General features: G+C 41.0%; 2 protein-coding genes and 1 long non-coding RNA gene across 8 annotated transcripts in view; 1 reads left to right on the top strand and 2 right to left on the bottom strand.

Annotated features, from left to right (window-relative positions):
* Positions 1 to 10386, bottom strand: part of LOC148406163 (uncharacterized) — a 30800-nt gene extending 20414 nt beyond the window's left edge. Inside the window, exon 1 of the long non-coding RNA XR_015864003.1 lies at positions 9076 to 10386. This is a non-coding gene — a long non-coding RNA (uncharacterized LOC148406163). The remainder of the gene's footprint in view (positions 1 to 9075) is intronic.
* LOC148406164 (homocysteine-responsive endoplasmic reticulum-resident ubiquitin-like domain member 2 protein) lies at positions 4650 to 10076 on the top strand. 2 transcript variants are annotated; one of them, XM_088405083.1, is made up of 9 exons: positions 4650 to 4709; positions 5050 to 5294; positions 5744 to 5821; positions 6351 to 6452; positions 6603 to 6727; positions 7567 to 7680; positions 7762 to 8052; positions 8387 to 8495; positions 9354 to 10076. In XM_088405083.1, exons 2-9 carry the CDS (start codon positions 5145 to 5147, stop codon positions 9525 to 9527), a joined length of 1143 nt encoding a protein of 380 aa, XP_088261209.1. In that variant the 5' UTR covers positions 4650 to 4709; positions 5050 to 5144; the 3' UTR covers positions 9528 to 10076. The 2 variants fall into 2 exon arrangements, with proteins under 2 accessions (XP_088261209.1, XP_088261210.1); XM_088405084.1 differs by having other exon boundaries at positions 4683 to 4704.
* Positions 10387 to 10706: 320 nt separating the features above from the next.
* Positions 10707 to 26097, bottom strand: part of LOC148406162 (sodium bicarbonate cotransporter 3-like) — a 29245-nt gene continuing 13854 nt past the window's right edge. The window contains exons 7-25 of one of the 5 annotated variants that reach the window (XM_088405079.1): positions 23864 to 23943; positions 22703 to 22860; positions 22162 to 22249; positions 21835 to 21981; positions 20879 to 20985; positions 19834 to 20008; positions 19447 to 19580; positions 19117 to 19362; positions 18124 to 18229; positions 17867 to 18028; positions 17499 to 17612; positions 17188 to 17349; positions 16198 to 16449; positions 16066 to 16134; positions 15815 to 15988; positions 15585 to 15722; positions 15353 to 15453; positions 14676 to 14762; positions 10707 to 12979 (exon numbers count right to left, since the gene is read on the bottom strand). In XM_088405079.1, coding sequence (XP_088261205.1) covers positions 12898 to 12979; positions 14676 to 14762; positions 15353 to 15453; positions 15585 to 15722; positions 15815 to 15988; positions 16066 to 16134; positions 16198 to 16449; positions 17188 to 17349; positions 17499 to 17612; positions 17867 to 18028; positions 18124 to 18229; positions 19117 to 19362; positions 19447 to 19580; positions 19834 to 20008; positions 20879 to 20985; positions 21835 to 21981; positions 22162 to 22249; positions 22703 to 22860; positions 23864 to 23943 — 2582 coding nt within the window. In that variant the 3' untranslated portion in view covers positions 10707 to 12897. Of the gene's footprint in view, positions 12980 to 14675; positions 14763 to 15352; positions 15454 to 15584; positions 15723 to 15814; positions 15989 to 16065; positions 16135 to 16197; positions 16450 to 17187; positions 17350 to 17498; positions 17613 to 17866; positions 18029 to 18123; positions 18230 to 19116; positions 19363 to 19446; positions 19581 to 19833; positions 20009 to 20878; positions 20986 to 21834; positions 21982 to 22161; positions 22250 to 22702; positions 22861 to 23827; positions 23944 to 26097 lie in introns of all 5 variants that reach the window. The other 4 variants (XM_088405080.1, XM_088405076.1, XM_088405077.1 and 1 more) reach the window with 4 other exon arrangements.

Genomic DNA, 26097 nt, shown 5'->3' with positions numbered 1-26097 from the left:
CACGTCAACACACACATATATACATGCTGACACACAAAGGCGACGGAACATCCAAGGTGGACATTGCGTCAAAAAGAATAACCGTAATGACCCTGAGCAACTTCCTCTGCAGTGGTCTTCTATACACTATATAAACTGTGCATGACTCAAAAGTTCCTTTCAGTTACTCTTGCTTTGGTAAACCTTGAGCCGCTTCTTTTATTACAATATCAGTATCCAGTTACCGCTATGTATGGTATGTATAACTACTATAGTTGTATAATGTCCACGAAAATACGTTGAATAAGAACATGATACAATAAAGAGGGGCAAATATGTCAATCAAATGTGGTGTAAAGGTATCATATGTATTCGGAATGTGCATGAATCTGGTGATTTAGTCAGTTGCAAATCAGCAAGGGTCACAGGCTTGCTGGTGCCTATCCCAGTAGGCGGGGGACACCCTAAAGTGATTGCCAGCCAATTGCGGGCACACGGAGACAAACAACCATTCACGCACTTTAAATTCGCACCGCAGTGGTGTTTTGAAGTCTATTATAGAAATAATACCCATTTTTCATGCTTACTGATGAAAGAGAATAGAAATCATTGAGGGAAACAAACAATAGGTGTAATTACTACATTGCTGCTACATTGCTTTTTATCAAGTGTATTCAATTCTTTTTCACCGCAGTAGGTAAGAGAAGTCGGAACGAGTCAGAAAGCTGTGACAGGAATTCACATATATTCATCTGGGATGACTCGTTCGTGACGTATTCAACCCAGCAAGGGATCGCCCACCAGCAAAATCGTATAACTTGACCTTTACATCCGTGACGTTTCCTCATTTTGATGACGGGATGCCAAAGTGTATTATGGACTGGAAGTTAGGTGTAAGCATTCAAATGTTATATTTAGAAGATGGAGGGACCATTCTGAAATGTATGGTGGTGATGTTTGATGGTTCCTTCTCTTGTAAAGGAATCCAGAACCCAAAATGAAGAAAGCAATTCTTCCCATTCCTTAAACTATTACCAAATTGTTGTATTAAGATCACAAAATTCCATGACTATATGTAGTGAATAATTAAAAGGGGATTATATAAATAATACAGGAATTTTATCTCACTCTGCTCATTGAGGCACTCATGAAAAGACTGATGGCTGGTACCTAATGCCACATGCAAATTGGTAGTCACTTTATTTATTATTTATTATTTATCACTGTCATTTCAAAGTAATTACTTACATTACAAAATTACAATGCGAAGATTCCATCGCCTATCATTCCAAAAAAAAAGAGGATCACCGCCTCGGTAAACCAATTCACCGATGGCCATGTGATGTTGAAGAAACGTGTCAACGACCACAAGGCCAAAACGACCCTTGAGCAGCTCAGCTGGGAGGATCTCAACCACCCCCAGGGCCTTGCAATAGAGCTTTTCCACCAGCAAAAGATTTCTCATGCTGCACCTTTTTGACAGCCATATGTCCTGGTTTTGATGCCCCAATTCCAAAGGACAAAGAAAAACTATTTTCCCTTCATGAAAAAAATCTAATAGCTCTTATAGAGCTTTGCAGGAAAGTCCTCCTCCCCATGAAACGCATTACCATGGTAACTGAACTTGACATGTGGCGGTCTCCTGAGCTTCTGCAAGCTTTGTTGCTGTGGCGATGTACTCTTGCATAAATGACATTTCTCTCACAGCGAACGTGACCAGATGACAATGTTTAGTTTCGAACGACGCATTCAAAAAGTTCAAAATCGCCTGCAAAAAAGCATCAACGTTCGGTGAAACGGGAAACATGCCATACAATGGCCTCGACTACAAAATACGCCATCGAAAGACGGCGTTGTGCAAACATTAAACATTTTGTGACGCACAAATATATCGTTGGAATATACAACTCAGGTATACTGTAGAAAAATAGTGAAATTGTGTAGGGTTTGTGAGCACATGGAGTATCTCTGCTAGCTTTGTAATTACAATGACCTGCATTGGCCGTCATTGTCTGACAGAGCCTCTGCTTCTGGCTGCAGCTCAATAGTGAATACTAATATCATAATTATTGTAACCCGGCAACAGGAAGTGGGCTGCCCCCGATGGGGAGCTAACAGAGGGAATGAAGCCATAGACATCACTTAGACGCGGAAGTGACTCTTGCACTCAGACCTTATGAAAGGCTTGAAGAGAGGGGCTTGTGTGTTCATGATTCACGGATCACACTTTGTCTGAAAGTTTCCAAAACCTCGAAATGATACTTGGCTGGATCTGACCCTGGGTAAAAAAAATATTTTCTTCTCATTACATGATATCCTCGTCAACAGCAGCAGCATTCACGCAACCAATCACACCTAAGGACCATTTAGGTGTCCAATTCACCTGCCATGCATGTGCATGGAGTGTGGGAGGAACCCGAAGTGAGACCCATGCGGGCTCGGGGTGAACATGCAAACTCCACAGGAAGCAGTGGATTTGAACCCGATTTTTTATATATATATACAGTATATATATATATTTAGCATGCCATTGTCAGCCTCTTTCTGAAGTCTTCTGCTTAACTGATGACTGACATTAAAATAGACGTCTCCAAAAGCTTTGTTTTCAGCATTTGTTTGTGAATAAACATCTAGTGAAAGAGCTGTCAAGAGGGAGGTTTGCTAGCTGTCACGTTCTTCACTACTATTGCACTTGGTGCTTAAATTTAGCTGTCATTGTCTAGTTGAGTGACAGGTTGTTTTTCTCTTATTGTTCGTCATAGTAGTAGAATTCATTCATGAAACCTAACTCAAAAATAGTTCCATGATGTCTAACAAATATTCTGTATTGAAGACAATTTGGATTGTTTTACACCAAGAGGTTACAAAAATGTAAGTTGTCAAGTTTGAAACAGTGAGGCTGTTTGTCTTCTTGTGCACTGCGATGAACTAACTTGAAATAGTTAATTATATTTATACTTTCGTTGCATCAATAAAAAATACATTTTACTGGGCCGAAATAAAGGAGTTCATCAAACGTAACTTCTATTTTCAATTTGCTATTTGCACACGCGCAAACAATGATCTTTGATGAACTATTTTTACCCAATGGAAATTCTAATTACAGCAGAGTTCTTCTCAAATTATCCGCCAAGATTTGCCAAGAGTTCCTTTCTCAATGGCCCATGGCCGTTGCCTGCTGAGAAGCCAATTGAGGGTCTGCAAGGGGCCATTAGGAGGTGACCAGAAATAGCTCATTGTCGCAGCACATGTGACACATGGATTCGTAATGGGTCCTTTGCAGCGATGTGGCTCGGGGTCGTCCTTCCTTTGATGCAAACTAATGACCCACCGCAAGACGACGCACGGCACGAATACCATTACTATGAAGAAAACGTTACCCGCCCTACCATCTTCCTCCTAGTCATTATCACTTCCATTTAAAGCACCAGTGGGAGGGATTTCTCGGTCCACAAGCGTGCAATTGACCTTGTCTGATTTGAGCCTGTTTCTTTCCTGTCGTGTAAGAAGAGAGCCCCAATTTATAGAGGGTTGAGTCACGCTTATTTTCTAACAGCGTTCATTATTTTTGTTGTTGCTGAACTTCGCATAGTACGAAAATACTCGAAAAATATCAAGTGCTTTGGTTAATGAGTCATAAAAACTTGCTGCTGTACCAAGGAACTCTATTATCAAGTAATATATATATATATAGGTGATTGTTGCCATAACAAGCCATGAAACTTTGATAACACCTTTAAAAAACAGTACAATGTATATGAGACATACTATTACTGAATATATTTACAATTTAAGCGGTTGCCAGTTGAGGGTGTCCCTCGCCAGTTGTCCGAAGTCAGCTGGGATAGGCACCAGCAAGCCCGTGATCCTAGTGAGGAGAAGTGGCTAATCAAATGGGATGGGAAGTCATACATCCTATACCACTGAGAAGCGATTGTTATTACATACTGCCCTCTAGTGGCTAAAATTGGTTTTTCAATTACGTTTCACCGAATGAATCCACCAAGCCGTTAAATTTTGTAATAATTTACAGTTTCAGCAACAAAATCAATTCAATAGATAAATAAGCACAGAAATTGGTTATCTTTTATGCATTTGAAGACTGTGCAGGGGCAAACTGGTAAACGTTAGTAAGGACGTTGAACCCTCTTAAACAAACAAAAAACATTGTAACATTCACTCATCGAGTCCATGTCCGGTATGTATGATATTAAAGTAAAATTAGTAGTAAAATTTTGGTTGAATAGAAGATTGTTAACTTCAATAACCAAATTCTATGACGCATATAGTTTCCATCTCAACACTGGGCCCATCCGAGCAGATAAACATAACTTGCAATTGGCCTGATGAGGGCCTACTCGACTGGGGTAGGCCGGAGGATAAGCGATCAAGATGATGGATGATATATATGTATATAACGAATGACAATGTTAGCTCTTATTTTCAAAGTCATTATTGTTTATGGGGTATAACTAAACATTTCATAAAGTTAAATAATTACATAAAACGATTTGATACATTTTAAACATTTTCACAAACTTTTGTACAGCACTGCTTACTTTCAAAAAGTTAGTCATCCGAAAAATAAGCAAGTTCTGTACTGTAGCAATGGCGCAAGAAGCAATTTCGTGCCTTGAACACCAGAGGGCGCGATGCTTACTAAGCAATACGTTCATGACAGACGAGTAAGAAAACAGCTGGGCTCGGTCGGGTAGGAGTAAACAGGCAAGGTAAACATAATATATCCTAGAATTACTTCAAGCCAGTCATTTTAATATCATATTATTTCGCTTTTGAGATGGGTCTGGTTAGGTTTGTTTCCGCGTGATCGAACCCACCCAGCCGATTACAAATCATTGTGGCTAATGTTAGCTCAGCTATTTACGTCAACAGTGCATTGAACTCACCACCCAAGGTTCAATTATTTCGTTGAATTAACCCGTTTCGGCACGTACTAAAGTCCATTTAGCACACTGTCAATGACAGATTATTTAGAAATGTCACTTTCAGCACGAATGGCGTTTAAATGAATCACTCAATAAAAAATTGTCCTTCTTTTGTCTTTATCAGATAGAGATGAACTTCACGTAACGTTTGGTGTCTCCAGAACAGAATACGGAACATTGCACCGAGTCCGTTTGCCGTTTCAAGACAAATGCTTGAGAATGATGGCTCAAGGTGTCATGGACGGCCCGGTTACACTTGTCATCAGGGCGCCCAATCAAAAATATGACGATCAGACTATTAATTGTTGCCAGAACTGGACCGTGGAGAAACTCAAAGCCCATTTGTCAGATGTGTACCCGAGTAAACCGGTGAGTATTTCAAAACACATCCGCTTTGCTCATATGCATATTGTGCATATTATTATTGTTGTCCTTCCCTCAAAGTAATCGTGTAAAAATGATGGCCAAAGTCAGGTCATGAAGTCAACGCAGCGTGTGTTATTTTGGCACCGTTTTAATCCTCGAGTCAAGTAAAGAGATTAAACTATTAGTCCTGCGGGTGAACTTTCACAACACCCTTTTCCATTGAGATTTACATGGGAACATTACACACCAGTAGTGGGCGATTAATTTTGCAAAATTGCACCAGGTAAAGGAATAAGCCATCATGCTATTATTGTGGACAATGCACGAAGAAAAAAAAATGCCCAAAATTCCCAATTGTCTTCTGAGGCCTATTTTCAACTTCTTAAAAGCAAGTTAAACACAAGATCCAAATGAACTGGTTCAAGTCCTCTGATGTTGTAATTTTTTTTTAGAGCTCCAAAGACCAGAGACTGGTGTATTCTGGCAAGCTGCTCTTGGATCATTTCACTTTAAAAGATGTGCTCAGAAAGGTAAATGCAATTGAAATTTTTTACAGTTGGAAGTTTAAAGGTGGATCATAACACAATCCCACACATTGGTTACAGATCAATCAAAAAATATATGACAGGGAAAGCTATCAGTGTGCATAAAAGATGACCCATTTCAGTGTTTGTTTATCTATTGAATCAGTGTGCATTTTATTAAACATTACCATGTTATAACATTTATTAATATGTGATCAGTATGATATATATACATTTATTATCGTGTGGTTGAAAATAATATTAACGGATGTGCTCTTGGTATGTTCAATGACCAAAGACGACGGTCACGTGAAATTGCAGGTGTACCTCATGCTAATTGCTAGCCTCCAAAAATAACCAAAAACTGAACCATAATGTAAACTGTTAATTTTGTGTACATGCATTTGCATCATATGCTCAAAAAATACTTATCAATGGACATGAATTTAATAGCAGCATTGGAGTTTGCGTGGTCTCTTTGAACTGTACTTTTTTTGGAACTGGAGCAATCAGTTTGGGTTTCTCGACTTTACAGCAAGACGAATACCATATGCTCCATCTGGTCTGCCCCTCACCGACTCCCCCCAGCTCCCCAAGCCCCACTCGTAAACCTCGGGAGAGCGCGGCCGAACCCACAGTGAGTCCGCCCGTGACGCGCTCCTCTTACCACGATTTCATCATGGGCGAGACTTGGTTTCATCATCCACCTTCATGCCGCAAGCGGACCCTCAAGGGGATTTTAACACAAAAAAACCTTTGCCGCATAATCGAATGCTATCATTGACAGGTCACTCAAACTGCTAGTCCTTCCTTCCCCGGGCAACACAGCCAATCAGAGGAGAGCGGCGATGGACTCAGACAACGAGGCGCGCACTTTTCTTATGAGCAGTTGCATCAACAGTTCATGCACAGGTGATTTGTATGATGTTGTCTGAAACACACTTAACGCGCAGCAAATACATTTGTTATGGATGCAATACACGGTAACAGAGAAAATACCAGAATTTGACCCCGGATTTAAGGGTACGTCCTAGGGCTGCACTATTATTCGAATTTTAATCGCGAACACGATATTGGCTGTCACAATTAACTAAGCGGATCCTCGGCGATATTTACATTTAACAACTAAAGCAATTTTTTAAATTACAAGTCAAATCAAGCACTTTTCTATTCTACCGCCCGGGGGCGTTGTTTCCCGACTGTCAATTGAGACCCATTTTGAAAACAACGGAAAAATTGGAATCAATTCGGTTTGAAATGACCGAAAATCACATTTTGACGACGAATTGATTAAATAAAAGTAAATAATGTTCTTGGTTCTAAATATTCTTACTTTTTTATTGGTTTGCCCTCAGCAAACTAGTAAGCTGTGTTGACCTGTGAGCCAAGTTTTAGCCATGTCTTAGGGGGTGAATTTGTTGTAACCATTATTTATTTTATTTATTTTGTTTCCATACTTGTTTAAAAAACGGGGCAATAGACAGACATCTTCGACCAAACGTGATTAATAATTGTGATATCGGCCAAAGTAATGGTTGATTTTTATTCTGGCCATAACCGCGCAGCCCTAGTACATCCTATACACAGGTGCGCCCTGTATTTGGGGAATTACACCGCCATTGATGTCAAATAACCACGAACGTCCTTCTTGATCCAACCTGTTGATTCAGTCTCTAAAGAACACGGAAATAAAGGCTTGTAAACGCATCACCGGCTTAACGTTAACGTCGTTGCGGCGGTCTCGTTTCTAGCTGGAGCAATTTCTCCGCGACGTCGACCCCTCCCCCAAACGTGACCCCCTACTACAACCCGATGACGCTCTTGTGGTGGCAGCAGCTCTACGCCCGACAGTACTACACGCACTAGTAAGCCTCTTCACAACTTGACCTTCCCGAGGCCAAGTTCCGCTTGAAACGCTTGACTACTCTCCACGCTTCCCCCGGCAGTCATTTCCTGGGAGCGTCTTCTCAAAACCTAAACCACGAGGTGCCCAGGACTCACCCTCTCCCCCGGGCAGAGCCGCTTAGCCAGCGTCCGCGGGCGGCTCGCCGCGGCAATCCCGAAGTGGAGATGAACGCCCAAGGGGGGGAGATCTTGAACGAGGAGGACCTCAACCGCGATTGGCTGGACTGGGTGTACACGTTTTCCCGGGCCGCCGTCTTACTGAGTATCGTGTACTTCTACTCGTCCTTCAGTCGTTTTCTTATGGTGATGACGGCTATGCTGGTGCTTTACCTGTGAGTGCTGCTCTTAACTCTTTCGGCGCAGAGTGTTATCCGAAAAGGCGACCGCTAGAGCGCCAGACAATTTTGACGAATCTTTTGAGGTCGTTACGTGACTCATTCAATGCCGGGGACGCATTTTCACGTTTTTTTTTTAAGAGTCCTGACTCTAAATCCCTGATACCTTACTCATTCAATGCCAAAGACGTATTTTCAGAGTCCAGAAATTCAATCCCTGGCACTGAAGGAGTTAATATACTCTACAATAGGACCAAGCAATGCGCGTTAGCCTTTGAGACGTTTAAAGAATTCAATTTGCATGTGTAATTTTATTTTTGTATATACACAGTCACCAGGCTGGCTGGTTTCCCTTCAACCTAGAAAACGATCTGCAGCTCCCTGGAGAAAATCAGGAAGAGATGGAGGCAGAGCTACCGAACAATGACCTTCAAGGAATGGTATGTGTGTCCGCTTCGGTAATGTCCACTACTTCATGATCATGATAAGCATTCCGTTTAGTATGGCGCTCAAAGATTGACATATATTGCCATGCATTTTCACTTTACTACTTATCTTCATTATATTCCGGTTCAATATCCATGATACATAAATATAAAAACATAACAAAACAAAAAACCACTGAAATATAGTACATTGACCCACCTTTTGCCTTTGAAACAGTCTCCCATCTTGGCATACATTTAAACAGTACAGATTTGCTTAAATACCCTTGAGGCAATTTTGAACTAAATCAAGTCTACGAGGGTTTTATCTTTGTGACACGGCGATCTTGGGGACTTCGTACGACGGTCGTAAAGGCACGACAACATCAATAGTCACGCTTTGATGTTTTAACTCATTCACTGCTAGCTGTCAAAGTTAAGTTCCCACCTCCGAGACGACAGTTTTCGCATTGATGTTTACTGCGGTCTTCCACTTTTCATCCTTTCTCAATTCACTTCCCACCAACTGTTGCGTCTGACATTCGTGTCGTTTGGGCATATAATCATAAATGACAGCAAAGAAAATACAACTTACAGACACTTGTGGGCCAGATTTCACAAACAAAGCTTGTGCGCGTGCACCATTCTTCTCACTACAAAATGTAATATCAACAGTGGCCAGAGGCGGCGCCAAAACACAGATCAAGCCAAACGAAGCACAAATGAATGAACTGTCAAACTAAATCAGTTCCAAAACATTTCGAGTGCGGCCTGGTTAGCCAGTTGGTCCACAGACTGGTACACGATAAAACATGGGCTTTCGACCTGCGTATTTTCGTATCAGTCCTACTCACCCGAGACGTTTTTTTCCAGGAACACGCGGCAGACGACAGCTCCGACGACGACGGGGGGGAAAGCGGAGAGGAAGGGGCCGAAGATCCGAACCACGCCGTCCCCCAAGCGGGCGTCCTGTCCTCCTTGTGGTCGTTCATCATCACGTTTTTCATGTCGCTCATCCCCGAGGGACCGCAGAATGCCGCCAACTGAGCCGAGCCGAACCTGTTGAGCTGCGCCCGGTCGTTGTTTCGCCACAGCGCAACGCGGCGATCCGCACTGCTTGTTTTCCTTCAGTTATTAAACGAAGAACGGACGTTGAGTCGCTGTAATCAAGGTTTGATCGCGGTGCCATGTTAGCATAGTCTGACCCACTCATTGTGTCTAATGTATTATAAAGCATCAGCGGACACCATGCGTTACACTAATATAATAATAGAAACGGTGTACAGATGCAATACTTTGTGGGACGAGGTGACCGGTGAAAATTGTGCTGTTGCAATAGTGATGGTGGAAGTTTAATGTGTGATTTGATTTAAAAAAAAAAAAAAAAGACGGGGCTGTTGTAAAGCCGCCACAGTACAGACTTCCTATATAAAATGTCTGCTGCTGATACACATTTCAAATGTAATAAGGTTACCGCGATTGGTTTATGGATGTGTTTTGGTCCAGATTTTCAACCCTCTGAAGAGGGCCTCTGAAGAGATTGTCTCGTTCCTTCCTGATGACACTTTGGAAGTAAAAATGAACATTTGCACAAAATCTTGAATGCTTGATGTTGCTGAATGTGTGACTCATTACTGCAAGACACGCGATTGGCTCCCGACCATCGACCAATGAGAGCAGGGGTTGTATTCTATCGTCAAGTAAATATGTGTACAGTACTGCAGTAATATTCGTCTTAAAGGGATAGTATGTAAGATTTAGAGCGTTTTTCATTACAGACAGCAGAGGGTGCTGCATTTACCGTTGTCCGTAGCTATAACAAACATGGCCGCCTCCGTAGAAGTGCTGCCCCCCTATGTAATATAATTTAATGATAACTAGACCTATGATTATATTTAAAACATACCGTTGGTCATCGAGAACACATTCATGTGCAAGTTTGTGAAATTTTTAATCATTTATTCCTTTTGAATGAAAAACGGCCAAACTTACACACTGTCCCTTTAAATAATATGCATAGAATGAAAACTTAGACATGAAGACATAGAAAGAAGGGGGGGGGGGGTCCCAATTTACCTGCAAAAATGAGGGGTCACTGTATTTCTTTTGCACCATTTCCTGTCCCCATACCTCCGATCTACTAGTATTTCCGGACAAAAGCTATCAAATATTTAAAACAGGAAAAACAGTGATGTTGACCACAATTCCATTACTAAGACAGAAACATCAGTTTACATGTATAACGTTTATTGCTTTCCACTTTGACATAAGTCAACATTTTTCTTGCTAACAAGATACATTTTGCGTCACTTGAACGCATCTTTGCTTTGTTCCTGTATGCTGGAGTTCTTTTTTTTTTTGTAGGTCTGTACAACAAGTTGAGATTCAACAAGGTCTATCTTGAATCAAATACCTCGAGGTCAGCTTTCACTTCCAGTTTGAAACCCGATTTGCGCGGCGGGATCCCATTTAATTCAGTTCGCCGAAAATCCGGAGCCACGCATCCTTCACTTCCATCTACGTTGCGAGCGGACATTCCCACGTACCAACGTGAATTCGGTTTGACCAGAACTGCAGGCTGTACGTGCACTAGTAAATAAATAGTGCACTGGTCCACTCTACTTTGTCTTTGGCATTCATTGACTGTATGCCGCCGCGTGGATAATGTGTACACGTATCTGCTCTGAACACTTAATTAGAAGTACAACACTTGCACATAAAGAGCTCCGACAAGGCACATAGTCACTACAGCTACACACAGATAGAGCCACAATTAATCCTTACCTGGAAATTAGCTAGTGTCATGGTCATATGGAACATTTATTGCTAAAACAAGACTGCGAAAATTAGAACAGCTTTGTAGAATATTATAAATGTCACATTTACAGTAGAAATATTTGTTTTGCATAAAATGTCACTAAAATACAATTTCTGTCCACGACGCGCACATACGATAAAGTAATACAGACAGTAGAAAAATAGGTGCAACTAACTGGGGTCACATTCTTATTTACCCTCTACAAACAACGATGTTTGGCTGGTGTGCGAGTGTGTGTTGTCAAAACACGGCGGGAACTGACGCAAAGTACAGTGGAACACCCAAGGTAGTACCAAATAGCAAATTAATTCATAGTTTCGCTTATTTTTCAGCAAAAATAAGATTGTCAGATAAAAAAAAAGGTGTGCTTTGGTGCCATCTTGTGGCAACTTGGGGCCAAGCAGCTACGTCCGGACTTGGTCACCCCTGCTTTTGTGCTATGCTCCCAAAATTATATCAGAAAATCTGGAGATTATATATATATATATATATATATATGCAATTTTCTGTCATGTGTCCTGTTTAGGGTTCCACTGTACTTAAGCAGAGCTGCTATTATTATTCTTATCAATATTACTATGATGTACATCCATGATGGCGTCACAGTTAAGTAAATACATGAGCATTAGTCGCCACAGATGGGACCGACGGGTGCCGAATATCGCTGAGCTGTGAGGCTATCTATTTGAGTAAACATTCATAAACAAAAGAACAGCTTCAAACTGTCATGTGTTGATTTTAGGCTTTGAAAATAATATATATTTTTGAAATTCTGGGACTGCAGTCGGAAATCTTTAGAAGATTCCCGAGAAACGAAATTCAAATTTTATCAAAAACAAAAACGTAGGGAGAGGAAACAACAACAACAACACAATATAATATTAATAATAATTATATAATAATAATACACTAGGTTTCATATTGGGTAAGAAATGAAGCTGGCAAAGTGCTTACTGTACAGTACAGACTTCATATGGCCTCTGAAATATTTCTTTTTTTTACACAAATTAAAAGATCACAGTAGATATACCTGCGTTCATGTTTAAACTACATAAAGATATATAAAGACATTTCTGATGAAAACAAAGGATGAAATTTAAGCAGCACTGTTCTCTTACAGAGAAAAAAAAAGACTCTAGAGGTGATTGTTTAACCTGCGACAATGTATTTGTTTGTTTCATGTATACGTATAATCCTTTCCTCCATTTTGGTTTTTGACACGACTTATGAGACTTAATTCACTGGCATGGTGATTTAGATGGTGCTGGTGTGGTCTTGACGTGACCTACAAACACTGTGCTCACTGTGAGCGTTTTATATACAAAGTATGACTGAATGGTAATGATAATACCATTTAAATTAAAAAAAAAAATCAAACAAAAACATTCAGTACAAGATCCCCACCAGTGAGGCCCATTCCTTTGGCATCAGAGGTGCAAAATGGTAAAAAAAAAAAGTCACAAAACGGGGCAGATTATCGTCATCTACCGTACATTGTGAGACTGGCACAGCATGGGTGGAGCTCACCTGCTGCGCTGAAGATAGCTTGGCGAGTTTCGTATGGCGACGCCCTTCTGCCGTGCGGCGTGTCGTTTGTAATCACAAGAAGGTCTCTGTGGTGGAACTCTCTCCTGGCGTGTCTGGGCTGATGTCCACTCTAACGCAGGCCGCCTTCTCCCGGCTGTTAACGAGGTGGACAGGATACGGCATGAGACCACGTGCAAGCTTAGGAAAGACTGAACCCATACAGTGGAACCTCCAAATGTTACTTCATTGTAAACCAATGAAAATTTGGGGATGAAAAAACGAGTCAAGTCCAGTCCGGTACTTTAACGCACTTGAGTTTAGTAAGCAGCAAGCAGAGCACTTTCTGTGACTTTATTACATGTAGCGGGTTCCGTAAAAAGAAGTCCTGTCTGAGCAAAGTAATTAGGAGAAAAATGGGCAAAGTAAACAACAACTTTTGTTTACCTTTGCCTTGTTGCAACATGCAGGCAGAACTGAGCTCTAATACTGTAGCCAGAGCGTGTGTGTTGGTGATGAGTGCAAAGAGAGACACCTTTTTAGGATGTTTCATTTGTACGGTTTTATTTGACATTTCCAGTTATCAGAAATCATTTACAAGTCCACGATAGTATTTATTTTTTGGATTGTTTTGAGCATGTAAGTTTACTTATGTTTAGTTGGGGGTCATGCGAATTTCTTCTTGTGTGATGTCATTGCTAAAGTGCTCAAGATGTGCTAACAACGCTTTGTACTCTGTACGTGTCGAAATAGCAATTGTTTGAAGGTTTATAATTAACGTAACAGTGATGCTAATTTTCAGTTTGGTATTTACTAATATATTGTATATTTTCAGGAGTTTATAAACTGTATTCAATCCAGTATGTCAATAGTTGAGTTTTACAGTGAGATTCAATTTTGAGTGACGACGGAACAGCTTGAAGAAAGCATGCTTTGACTCGTTCGGAGAACCGTGTTTCTCATGGTCTCATGATATCCATGACGGGCAGTGGGGGCGAGGGGTTGCTGATTTCAGGGAGCTGGACTGATGCCAGCATGTTCCCTTCAAGTTCTCATGGGATCCCTCACATTTGGTCCCCTTCTGATTAAGGTCTGACACATTTTTCACATTCTGTCAAGGATTTCTATGGATTAGACGTAAATGGTGGGGAGCTATATTGAAGCTGCCGTGCCCGCTCCGGCTTTCCACCGATTTACAGACCGCCTATGCCGTGGAAGACCGTGGTAGTTAGATGACTTGAAAAAAAATCGATGGAATACTGTAACTAATCCACGTCGAATCAATTGTAAAAATGATTCATTTGTATAGGCTCCGGCGATGACAAATCACAAATTAGAATGGTCAGAATGCACACTACCAAAATGCTGTATAAAGTCAAAACTACAGTAAATATTCATATAAAAATGATTGCAAAACATAAATATGACGCAATCAAATCAAATAAAAACAGTATGTACATATGTAAGTGAACGTGACTTGTGAAATATCGTATTGTTCCGACAATGAGCATACTAACGTGTTTCGCAGTTGCTAAGCTCATAATGTCAGTTACGCTAAATTAAAAACAGCACAAAAAGAGTAATATAGTTAATAAGTGAAATAAATTCTATAAATTCAATGCATATTGATTACAATTGATTGATTACAGAACCATTTTCCCTCCAAATAGTTTATTAACCAAATATTGCTGGTATGTTTAGGGGTAATAAACTAAACAACTACAAAATTAAATACTAAAAAACTTCTCTATAGGGGGGAGCTATCCTAAGACGAGCAAGGGTGACCATTACGGAAAAAATCCGCTACAGAACATCTTTGGGAGTGGGAGCTTTTCGGGTCTCTGCATAGCTACCTTGCGTAGTCGCCGCTCAAATTCACCGCCCTCCACGCTGCGCTTTTGGCCATTTCATCAGAGATATTAACAACCATGGGGTCGGGACTACGTGCAGAAATTTCAAACACGCAAGCACCACCAGAGAAGACAGGCAGGAAAATATGAAATCAGCAGGAGTGCAGACAAACATGCACATAAGAGTACGTCAGTGGCACAAAGACACGGCACAGCAAAAGTTTGTTGACGTGGATGAACTAAGGCACTAAGGCGAGCTGAATACGCACACGGGGTGAGTGAAAACAAACAAAAAGTCCATTTCATAAAGTCGGTGTACTTGCGACAGTTTAGGTCATGCGCTAACTGTCTACTGAGTATCAGTGTGGAAGGTTAGGATGCAGTAAAGTGCATCAGATGTTTTTCCAGACACGCCGTCTTGCTACCTCTTCTTCCTGTGGGAGCTTGCGGTCTGCGACTACTCCTATTCTGTATGATCTGTTCGAGACGGACATACAGTAAGAACGTTCTGACTTCTTTTGGCTCATTTCAAGCCTGAAAGTACAGTAGTGGGATACTGTACACCTGGCTACTGTTTCATTTCTGTGCTGCAAGATAGCTTTGAAGAAATAAAGTGGTGCAATAAAAGCAAACTTGATTTTACGGTAAAGAAGTGCATGGTATAAGCGGGTGTGACTCGCCTCCCTGAGAGGGTCTTCTCTGGGATGTTGAGCAGGTTGGAGCCTTCAAAGCTGACCTGGAGTCCCAGGTCCTCTTCGTCCTGCAATCGAGACTCAGCTTCCTGAAAGAACAAAGCGGAGAAAAAGTTAGCCTACACCTAAATCGAATTTATAACCCAATTAAATTGAATTTAAGACAGGGCTTTCCTTCGCAAACAAAACAAAGATGATGATAGATGTGAACAACAAGTACCAGCTTTGCACGTGCTTTCTTTTTCTTGTCATCTTCTTTTTTCTTCTTGCTCTCCGGCATCAAGTCATCCAGCCAACTCAACTCTCTCTTCGTGAAGAAGAAGTCCAGAAGCTTTCGGATGAAAACCAGTGCAAGAACCTGCAAAAAAAAAAAAAAAAAAAGTCAAAGAAAATACATAAATGAGACAATGATTCTTCTCAAACAAAAAGCTGAAAGTGAGACTTCACTACCATCATAGGAAAGACCACTGCTGCAGCAGATGCCTTGATGACCCAGAGCACTACCAGACAGGTGAGTTGCACCAAGGTGAACATATGGACTTTCCACAGCGGCACATAGCGCAAGTAAATAAGATCTGGCTGGTGCTTCGCGGGCATGCCGAACAGCTTGATCCTGTCAAAGAACTGCGGAGGGAATATAAGCAATCAAACATTAAAAAAAAAAAAAACACTCGGAAAGTTTTCTGATGATGGAAACTTACTTGGATGCCTTTGAGGGACGAGGCACCCATGTAGAGGAAGACTCCATACAGCACTGGCATCGGAATAAACTGCAGAGAGCAGAAGTTATCCAACATTGCGCAAAAAGCCGCGGACGGTTCTTCTCGCCTCACCTTGAGGGCGGATGTCATGAAAACGGAACAACCCATGAGGACGAAGATCATGAATCCGGTGACCCGCTGCTCCCGGATACCGAGGAACTTGGGCTGCTCTCCGGGAGCCGAGCAGCCGGATTCCACCTTCAGGCTGTTCACGTGCGAAATGGAGAGGACGGTGGCCGCCACGAACCACGGCAGGCCCATCACAGAGCAAACGCCGAGCATTACTGACACCACCAGCAGATCCAGGTGATAGCCGCAGCCTTTCTGTAGGTGGGGCAAGGACACGGGAGAACAATCATTCGTCAAAAGTGTCGGCAAGTTTGAAAGATTGACTCTTATACGTCTTGTATACAAATCCAGCCATCTCTCGCTACGTTGCATCTGGTGCGGTTTTTGCGCTGGAATGTGTTATCAAAATGCGTTCAAATGGGTTGCAGTGTGATAAATGTATTTTAAGGCTTAAAAGTAAAAAAGGTCTTTACAATAATATGTTTGAATCGGCCCAAGTTGTCTAAACAGCGGGCAGCCATTTTGCCACTTGCTGTCGATTGAAAATGACCTGGAAGTTTCTCATGACCAATCAAGGCTCACCTAGTTTGGCCATGTGACAATTGCAAGCTACGCTGTGATTGGTTGTTAACTGAACTCTGTGCAACTGGGATATCATTTTCTTTAGACATCAAGTGGCAAAATGGCCGCCTTGTGAGATGGACAAAAACAGGTGGATTTTGTTGTTTAATTCATATTCCACAAACAATATTAATGACAATACCATGTTTAATAGAGTTAAATATATTATTTAGCCTTTTTTTTATCATAAAATAAATGTTTTTAGTTATTATTTTTGATTACATTTTAAGCTTACAATTCTTGATGCATGTGTGCAGGTACTGTATGTTTCACATTTCAGTGACTGATTTTTTTTGCCTTGAATATTTTCATTTGAATTGCCACTCATGAATTTCACTGCGGTATTTCAAACTATGAAACTCCGGGAGCGACCTTGAGCTTGTGCTCTTTGCGGTTGATGATGACGGCCGTGATCTGTTGATCCATAAAGATCAGGATTGTGCACAACAGGGCAGGAAGCGCCGCCACCAACAGCGTCCACCAGGGGTTTTCTCCTAATGGGTCCATCAACCAGCCTCTGTTCTTTGAAGTCGGCTTTTCAGGAGAGAGGCAGAAGTGTGACAAATTTAGATTGGACAGCCGGGAAAAGTGTTCCATCATTTGCAGGGTGGCTTACAGCGAGCGATCAATGCATTCAAATAGACTTGTGATAAAATAGAAATGAATGAATAAAAAATGCCTACCTCAAACCGATCGGGGACATGTAGCTTGGGGGAAGGGATCCCCATTAAATAGTCCACCAACACCATGATCATAATGGTTATGAACACAGCAAAGTCACTGATTGTGGATCGCACCTATCACAAAAATATCTTTTTTATTCATTTATTATGGAAATGCGGACCATTATTCTCACCTGGCCAGAATTACGATTCCGATTATGTTTAGTGATAAAAAAAAAAACCTCAAAACAAAACTTGAAATCCACATCGAACATGAATTGAGGATGAACGCGTAGGTGGCAGCATAAAACAATTGCGATACTGGTCTATAAAGTTCTCTAAAAAAATATGATCAATATCCTTTGTAATGAAATAACTGTGGAACCAACCTTGGTGGGGAAGTATCGCTCTGTTTTGAACTGCTTGAGGAAAGAGGACAAGAAAAATGTGGTGAAGAAGAGGATGATGGACCAGAAGAGAACATCTGGGATGTAGGGTCCATGGTTACCACACGCTGGGCCCACAAACTCCCCGTTGAGCATTTTACACATCTAGGAACAAACATGACATCACCGTTAGTCTGTTTAGGCACCGCCATTGCAGTGCAACGGCTTGGACACCGGAGGTCGCTGTGTGGCTGCCTCACCGAAACGTTGAGGCTACTCCAGGGTATGGAGTCTGGATCGTATCCTGTCTGGTTCCATTTGTGTAGAAGCTGAGATGACACATTAGCCGGTTGAGAGCATTGACACCTGCGGGCGAGAGAATTTCAGGATGAAAAATAATAATTGGTCATTCTATCCCAAATCACCCAGTGGGCTTAACCGCTAACCCCCGCCATGCGTAAAGCATGGAGACGTGGCAGAATGCCTTCACGCAATTTAATTAATATACTGCCCGTAATACAACGATTATGACAGTATGAGTGTATGGAAAGCTCCAGTAAACATCTTCCCAATTTCTTGAATAATATTTAGAGGATCTTATCATTCTCAACTGTTGTTTGCCAAGATTTCTTTTTGTTGATATGCAGGCTACATTCTTTCCACTCTGTCACACCGCCACTCTATTTACTTTGAAGCCGCTGAGGATTACTTAACAACTGACAAGAGCAAATGTTAGTTTGTTAACTGGAAAAAAGCAAAGACTGAAGCTAAGGAACAATCGGAAAGTAGGTGGCATATACTGTTTGTGACGTATGCGTTTAAGTTGCGCTGGTTTTCAAAGGGATGTACAAGTACCCCTGGGGGGGTACCTGAAGGCACTTAAGAGGGCGTGTGAGATTTTAACAGGGTTTTTGTAGGCATCAGCAAAACTAATCTATACATATTCAAGAAATATTACTGCAGTGCATAAATTTACTTAAATCTTCAATGATCAAACCACATACTGTAACTGTACTGTTATCCGTCCCCATCCATTTGGCTGCAGTCATACGGAGAGCCGCGGTTATATTCATTATTAATATTAATATATTATGTATTATATTGTGTACTGCAGTAGTTCGACGCCCATTCAGTATCCATGGCAAGGGCGTTTATAGTTATCTTGTCTGTCTGGCACGCAGGACACCTTCACGGCACGTCTCTCAAAATACCCTACCTAAAAATAAATAATAAACCCAAATGCAAATACTTACGAATATGACGTAAGGTTATCCAAGAAATTATGGCTGTTGACAGGATAATGTTCTCCGAGGTGGAAGAGCTTCTCAAGAGCCTCATAAATGAAGATGATGCAGATGAGTGCCGCAAAAGCTTCCTCTGTGAAGCGGGTGATATAGCAGACAAGGGAGCTAGCATCCGTGGCAACCAGGACCAGACATAGGAAGGCTGTCCACAGACCAATGCTTGTTCGCAACGACAGGTAGGACAGTCCGTAATCACTGAAGCGGAGAAAAAAAGTAATGGATGGGCGCCGATATATTTCTCCACATATGTATACAGCGGTAGGAAAGTGTTCAACTTACGCGCAGAACTTGAAGAGAATCTTCTCAAACACTAAAACAGGTCCTGTACTGCCAAGAATAGTTAGCGGTTGGCCAGCAAAGAGGGAATACGCTACTCCAGTTAAGGATGCCCCAAAAAGTGACTCGATGGCACTCTGGAAAGATAAAGAGCGAGAAATTAGAAATCTCATCTTAATGACCAGGTTTGAGAACACGGATGGATTCAGACGTTGGTTCGGTCTGCTCGCTTCTTTCAGTGCAAATGTGGTACAACCCTGCTTAACAAAATCTGCTTTAAGCAGCTCCACTGGCTGCTAACACCCAACCGATTCTGTCTGCTTCCACCCTCCCACTCGACCCATTAGCATAATCGTCGTAAGCATTTCAGGAACAATCATTCAAACTCACTATGTTGCCTTTGGTGGCTTCTCCAAGCAGACCGCCGAATGTAATGACGGGAGACATACAGGCACAATAGAGGAAGAGAATAGAGGCTAAACACTGCAGGCTGAAGGAATCTCTGATGTCGCTCCAGTAAAACGGGGCCTTTCGCTTGATGTCCAGTATCAAACCACCGCATAGCCTATGGAAAAAGAGGGGTCAGATCAGTTGTGAAGAAGAAAACTTACATTCCAGTTCTTCTTTTAATGAATGTCTCTTGCTTATGTATTTCTGCTGCTCTCGTGAAACATACCGCTGCATATTTTATCCTTTCCCACACCTGCTGCCAGCTTCTTTTAGACTAATGTATATTCCAGACTGCTCCATTTTCTACTAGCATTCTTTACACAAAGTCCGCTTGCATTTAATATGGACACTCGGGCACCTACTAGCTTGCTCTTGCCGAGAGCCATTTATAGAAACGGTTAAAAGCAGGGTGAACATGTAAATAAATCAGTGTGCAGAGTGTGTGGGTCAAATGAAGCTCCACTGTATGCCAGACCTAGAGGATAAGTCACTGTCAGAAAATTGTTAGTAATACAGGTCACTGCACTTTTCTTTAATGTTTCATGCACTCTATTATCATATATCTTTTCTGACATTAAATGTACACTTGCTAAACTTTTTTGTAGATTACGTTCATAAAAATTGTGCAGGTATTTATTACAAGTCATGCAAAAATAATGACTGTCAAAATAAACATGTACCTTTTGTATCCATCATTAACAACTATAACATATGAATAAATAAAATCTATATCTTGAGGTTCATATTAACTCAGTGTAATTTTTGTTATGCATAAACGACTACTAAACATAGTGCCTAGATTCCTGAATAAAAACAGAAAAGTACTTCCTCTTTATAAATGTTTTTTTGTCAATGATTGTGCATAAAATAAATATATTTACAGTACTGAAGTGGAACTATTTCAAAGTAACAACTTCGGATAGCGCGAGAGGTTGAAAGGGTTATTGTATCAAAAACCCTCGGGGTTGAAATGTACTGTACGTGCCTTCCAGTCCTTTGTAGCTCTGGCCCCACGTGGTGGTCTTCTTCTTTTTCCAGTTCTCCTGCTGGAGATGCTGTGCCATTTGGATGGGATGGCCTCTTCCTCTTTAGCTGCAAGTTAGAGTACATTCACAATCATGCAGCCGTACAAGAATAAATATCATGCAAGTGCAGTGAATACGCCATAAATTGCGGACTATAAGATGCATCTGTATATAAGATATACCTGTACATATATTAATATTTTTAGTGCTATATTTTTAAAAATCCAAGATGACATCACTGCGAAAGAGGAGATCTTCATTGAACATATTTTTGTATAATTGCATCACTGGTTATCGGGATATCAACAATAGGTCCTTCAAAAGATTCTGTATTTTTTTTTTTTTAACTCATAAGACATGGGAAACATGGTAATATGCCCTTGAATAATCACATATGACGGTGCAATGCTGAGGGGAGAAAAAAACTGCAATTAAGATTATTTTTCACAATCTTTCAGCCTTAATTTAAAGTGCCTCGGATTAACCGCCAATAAGAATCAGATGTTCTTTTACTGACATTATTGTAGCAACATATGAGGGTACTTTAGCTTCAATAGTATTACAGAGACCTCATTGTTAAAAATATCAGCCAGGAGACGGCTACAAAAGAATTTCCCAGGCATTTCATATACCATGGAACACAGTGAAGGCACTGTTCCATGCCTCCTTCTCGCTTCAATAACCGCAGCCATCTCTATGCACAGCGGTGCCAGATTACACCTTCCTTTCAGATGGAGGATTTGAAGATGCAAAACCAGAACCGCGATTCGGATAAAGTTTGGTAAATCCGATCGTACTTGCAAAATCTATCTAGCTGCAGGCATTCCTCACAGTACCGGTATTTTGCATGTTTGGGTAGGAATGACCGATATTGTTTTTACTCGACAAGCACTTTTATCAGAATGGAGGAACTCACCTGAGATGGGACATTTTTAGGGGGTTCAATCCGGATTGTGGGGTCCCACTCTCCAGGGGGGAGGACTGTCACTTGATCAAGGAACTCATCAATCCCAGAGAGAAGATCTGTTCGGTCTTTGGCCTTGTATGCCACATCATGGAAGATCTACACAATGGAAATCAAATAGCATGTGGTTCTTGACCCCTAAAAATGGCTACCAAATAGCATGTTAATTTATTTACATTAAGGCAGTGAAGTTAACTGAATAACATCTATTAAACATTGGTTCAGCATAATAAGAGAGAAAACTATGATGGCTTTTACTGAAAACTAGATTTAAAGCACCTCATCTGTCATCAGAGTGGCCATAGATCTGCCGATCTCATGGTATTGAGGACCTTTTCCATGAGGACCCAAAAGCAGGAACAGAAACCTTTGGACAGACACACACGAATGGTACAATACAACTTATTATTATTTCAATATACACTGTGCATGGTTATACTGTATTTCTCCATGTACAAGTCAACCCCCCCCCCCCCCCCCCTTTTTTTTTTAACTTCAATTTGGGTGACTTTTACAAAAACGCAAAAAAGTATAAATCTACCCCTGACTTAAGTGGTTCCACATATCATTGCTGTCTATGCGGAAGCTTCAGTAACGTGTAATGAAAAGGAGAAAAAGGAATTCCAGGAAACATGAATAATGGAAGTCCTCAAGCACTATGTATCGGACATGTTATGACAGCTTTTCTTTTTTTTTTGTTGTTGTTTGGGTTTGCTTGGGTATTTTTGACCTTTGGGCAAACGCAAAATGTCACAGATGTCAGCTGTTTAAATTTTCAGATGCGTTCGTTGAATTATTCATCTTGAAATAAACATGCTACCTTGTGGGCACAGGAACCTCAGTAAGGCCAGTGATAAGAACCGCAGGGGACAGCCGAACAAAGGCAATTATAGGTTTCTCCAAGAAATCAACCTCTCCCACCAAAACATTGGAAGCTTCGGCACCGGGGGGAATCTTCTTCATGAAATTCATATCCACCTAAAACCGCAAGTACAAGCGAATAAAACTAAGGATAAGATATTTAAAGTGCAGTCAAACGTGAGGACTCTGAGGAGTGGGATGTTATGGGAATGTGGCGGAGAGAAGAAGGTTGTTAGTATGTTTGATAGCAAATGTTAGACCAAGAGAGGGAGCATCTACAATCTACATATCAGAAGAAATGTTGGGACAATATATGGAATCGATAAATGTGTTGACTGCAAATCACTTTGGGCACCGTTGAGGGTAACAATTTGCATTTTACTTGCTTTTTTCTGATTTTCTGTTCTACTGTATTTTCTTATAAATACAGGAAAGGGGGTGGGGTAAACTGTAATCGAATTTTAAGTGACAAAAAAAACCAACCAGATTTCCTGCAAAATCGCCCAGCCTTAGCCTTTACGTGTACAAGATCAGAGGCAACTATGTGAGGAAATAAAGCCTTTTAATTTTGGTTTTCTGATGCCCTATTAGATCTGCTATCATTGTACCACACATACATTCACTTCTGCTATGAAACCCAACTTTTTTTCTGACGGATGTAGATTGGCACCTAGTGAGTACTGAGCAAAGATTGTCCGAAGCTGTGAAGCATTTCCTGCCGTTGCACTTAAATATCTCAAGTGTGCAATGGCAGTCTGTGCCTCCGTCCCTTTTTTGTACACTGTGACTCATAAACAGTGCACCTTATTTTTGGAAGACATAATGGGTGGTTTTATAATCCGCTAATGGCAGCTTGCGTGCAAGCTTGCCAGCTTCGTGGGGGAGGAACAGAAATGGTGAAATGGTGACCATGCGAAGCAAAATATTTCCAAAAAGTAGCTTTACTGAGCCGACAATGGAAATTGTGAAGTTCCCTCTTATTAGGGGGGAATTGTCAAGATCATTCCTGAAGAAGTGCAGACATGTTGTCATGGTCCCAAGCACCATGAGAGACAGTCTGTGCTCAGCACTATGGTTAGGTTACCTTGCTGAAGTCGACACTGCTGCTTTCTCTACTGACCCCTACTTTGGAAGGTCGCCTCTCCACTGCCTTCTCACTGTCCAGGTAGTTTGGGACGGAGTGCGGATGAACGAGTGGTCCTGGTAGGGAAGGTAATAAACACTGTGTGAGAACATAAGCTTGTTTTTTTGTTTTTTTTTTTGCAGAGTTGTGACCTATCAGTACATTTTTTTAAATGAAGTGCCATTCACACTTCTTCTAATTTATTCATTTCAATATACTTTCAAGCACAAGCGGAAATTCAATGTACACTTTGCAGCGCTTTTCTGTGAATAGTTGACCACACACATGCATGTATGCAAGAAGGGTAGTAATGTATCTTCCTTTTCAAAACAACCTCATATGTGTTGCGAAAATAACTTTTTCATAGGATTATGATCCTTCACGTGGCAAAGAAATTGAGTTTGACCTCAAATATTTGTGTGCCTATAGAATATTTTCTTCAGTTTCCTGATGGGCTGAATTGGCCTTATTTCAAATGCAATCATGAGTCAAACACACGTGAGTCGTAATCCCAACAGCTAATCATGCATCCATCACTTGGGCCGCCAACAAAAGCATAGATGCGTTTCAGAAAATAAAATACAAGGAAATAATAAAAGCAAAAAAAGGTAATTATTGAATTATTGAATATTACGTCTGCTGTATTTAGAATCAATAGAAAAAAAATTAATACAGTTGCATACATATTGAAGTACAGCATCTTCACAACATACGTAGCTGCGTAAGTCCAATACTCTTGTGATGAGACTGACAGGAAACGCTAGCACTTCGGTTAACATGCGGCTAGTTATGAATTGTGAAATGCAATGGGAGTAATGTTCACACAGAACATGGTATACTGTTCTGTGCATATCTTGGCAACAGACCATTTTCCAGCTCTATTTCCAGCAACTACATTAGCACATGTCATTCATAAAATGTAACACCAAAGACATTCATAGATAATTCCGATTTATTATGTGTAAATGTGTTATTTATTCAAGCATGCGATTCATTACCCTGAAATGAAAGTCGACGCATGGACGAACTTGTTGGTGCTCTTCTGTTACAGAACAAGAAACCCTCACTGGTCATTGAAATATCTTAAAAGCAATGACTGGGATAACAAAATGCCAAAATCCTTCTGGGAGAACGTCCTTGGGATAGACGAGACAAATATGGAGCTTTTAGCAAGTCACATGAGCTTTATATTTAGAACCATGAAGAAAGCTGATATTTTGAGATTGTCTTGGATATTTTCGTGGTACAGTAAAACATCAAGACTGCCATTTCGAATGTGTTAAGGTGATCAACAAGTTTTTAGCTTTTGGACAGCAGTCTTGCTTCGATATCATTGACAGCTATCACAGATCCCTCTTAACTGGGGTGGCAGCCAATGAGTTAAGCGAAACCGAAAGGTATGATCTGGAGAAGGCACCTTAGTTAGGGCAGTTTGCTTACAAGGAGTGCATGAAAATCTCTCTCAACAGGTGCAAAGGTATCATTGACTTACGCAAATCTTTTGATGGCCGATTACTTCAATTCCCAAAAAGCAATGCGTGATTTTCATTGGTTTATTTTCAGTATTTTTTTTTCCCTGTTTATCATTCATTTTCTCAAGTCCTTCCAGTGACCAGTGAATGTTTCAGTTTCATAACAAGAAGTAAGGACATCAGCGATTTTGACTGTGTGTGTAGATGTTGGGTAGATGGGTAAACTGGTGAACAGGAGCCTGATTGCTCACATACCCGACAAAGCCTCTTGGAATAAGAGAGGGATTAGCCTAGGTTGCATCCGCTAAAAGGTCTTCATTCAGGAAGGCTAAACTGTGGAATGTTCACCCACACCAACCTTTTCAGTAGTGATGACTCAGCAGATCTATGCCAAACATTAAAATACATAACTGAAATGGCTCCGATTGCACCGGAAGAACTAGGACTGTCTTTGCAGAAAATGATTTGATTGTACGTTTACGCCCTCTCATATCAATGTCATGAGTTTTGACAGACTATAAACTGTATGAGCCATAGTCTTAGAAGTATTCTATAGATACTACAAAGCAAAATCACATCATAAATGACAAACACACACTTGACACCCGCCACCAAGCTTCAGGAGAGCCATTCAACCTAATGACTGCAAATGACACATTAAAGATATTTTACTGACCGTTACGCCATTTAGAATACAGTGACACGGTCAGCTATTTAAAGCCTTCAACTTTCACCAAGGCACACTAATTAGACTAATGA

Source organism: Hippichthys cyanospilos, chromosome 21, assembly GCF_059441005.1.
Source record: "Hippichthys cyanospilos isolate Australia breed blue-spotted pipefish chromosome 21, RoL_Hcya_1.0, whole genome shotgun sequence".
Lineage (NCBI taxonomy): Eukaryota > Metazoa > Chordata > Actinopteri > Syngnathiformes > Syngnathidae > Hippichthys > Hippichthys cyanospilos.
Note: the sequence above shows the minus strand (reverse complement) of the source record. Positions and strands in the feature narration are given on the sequence as shown.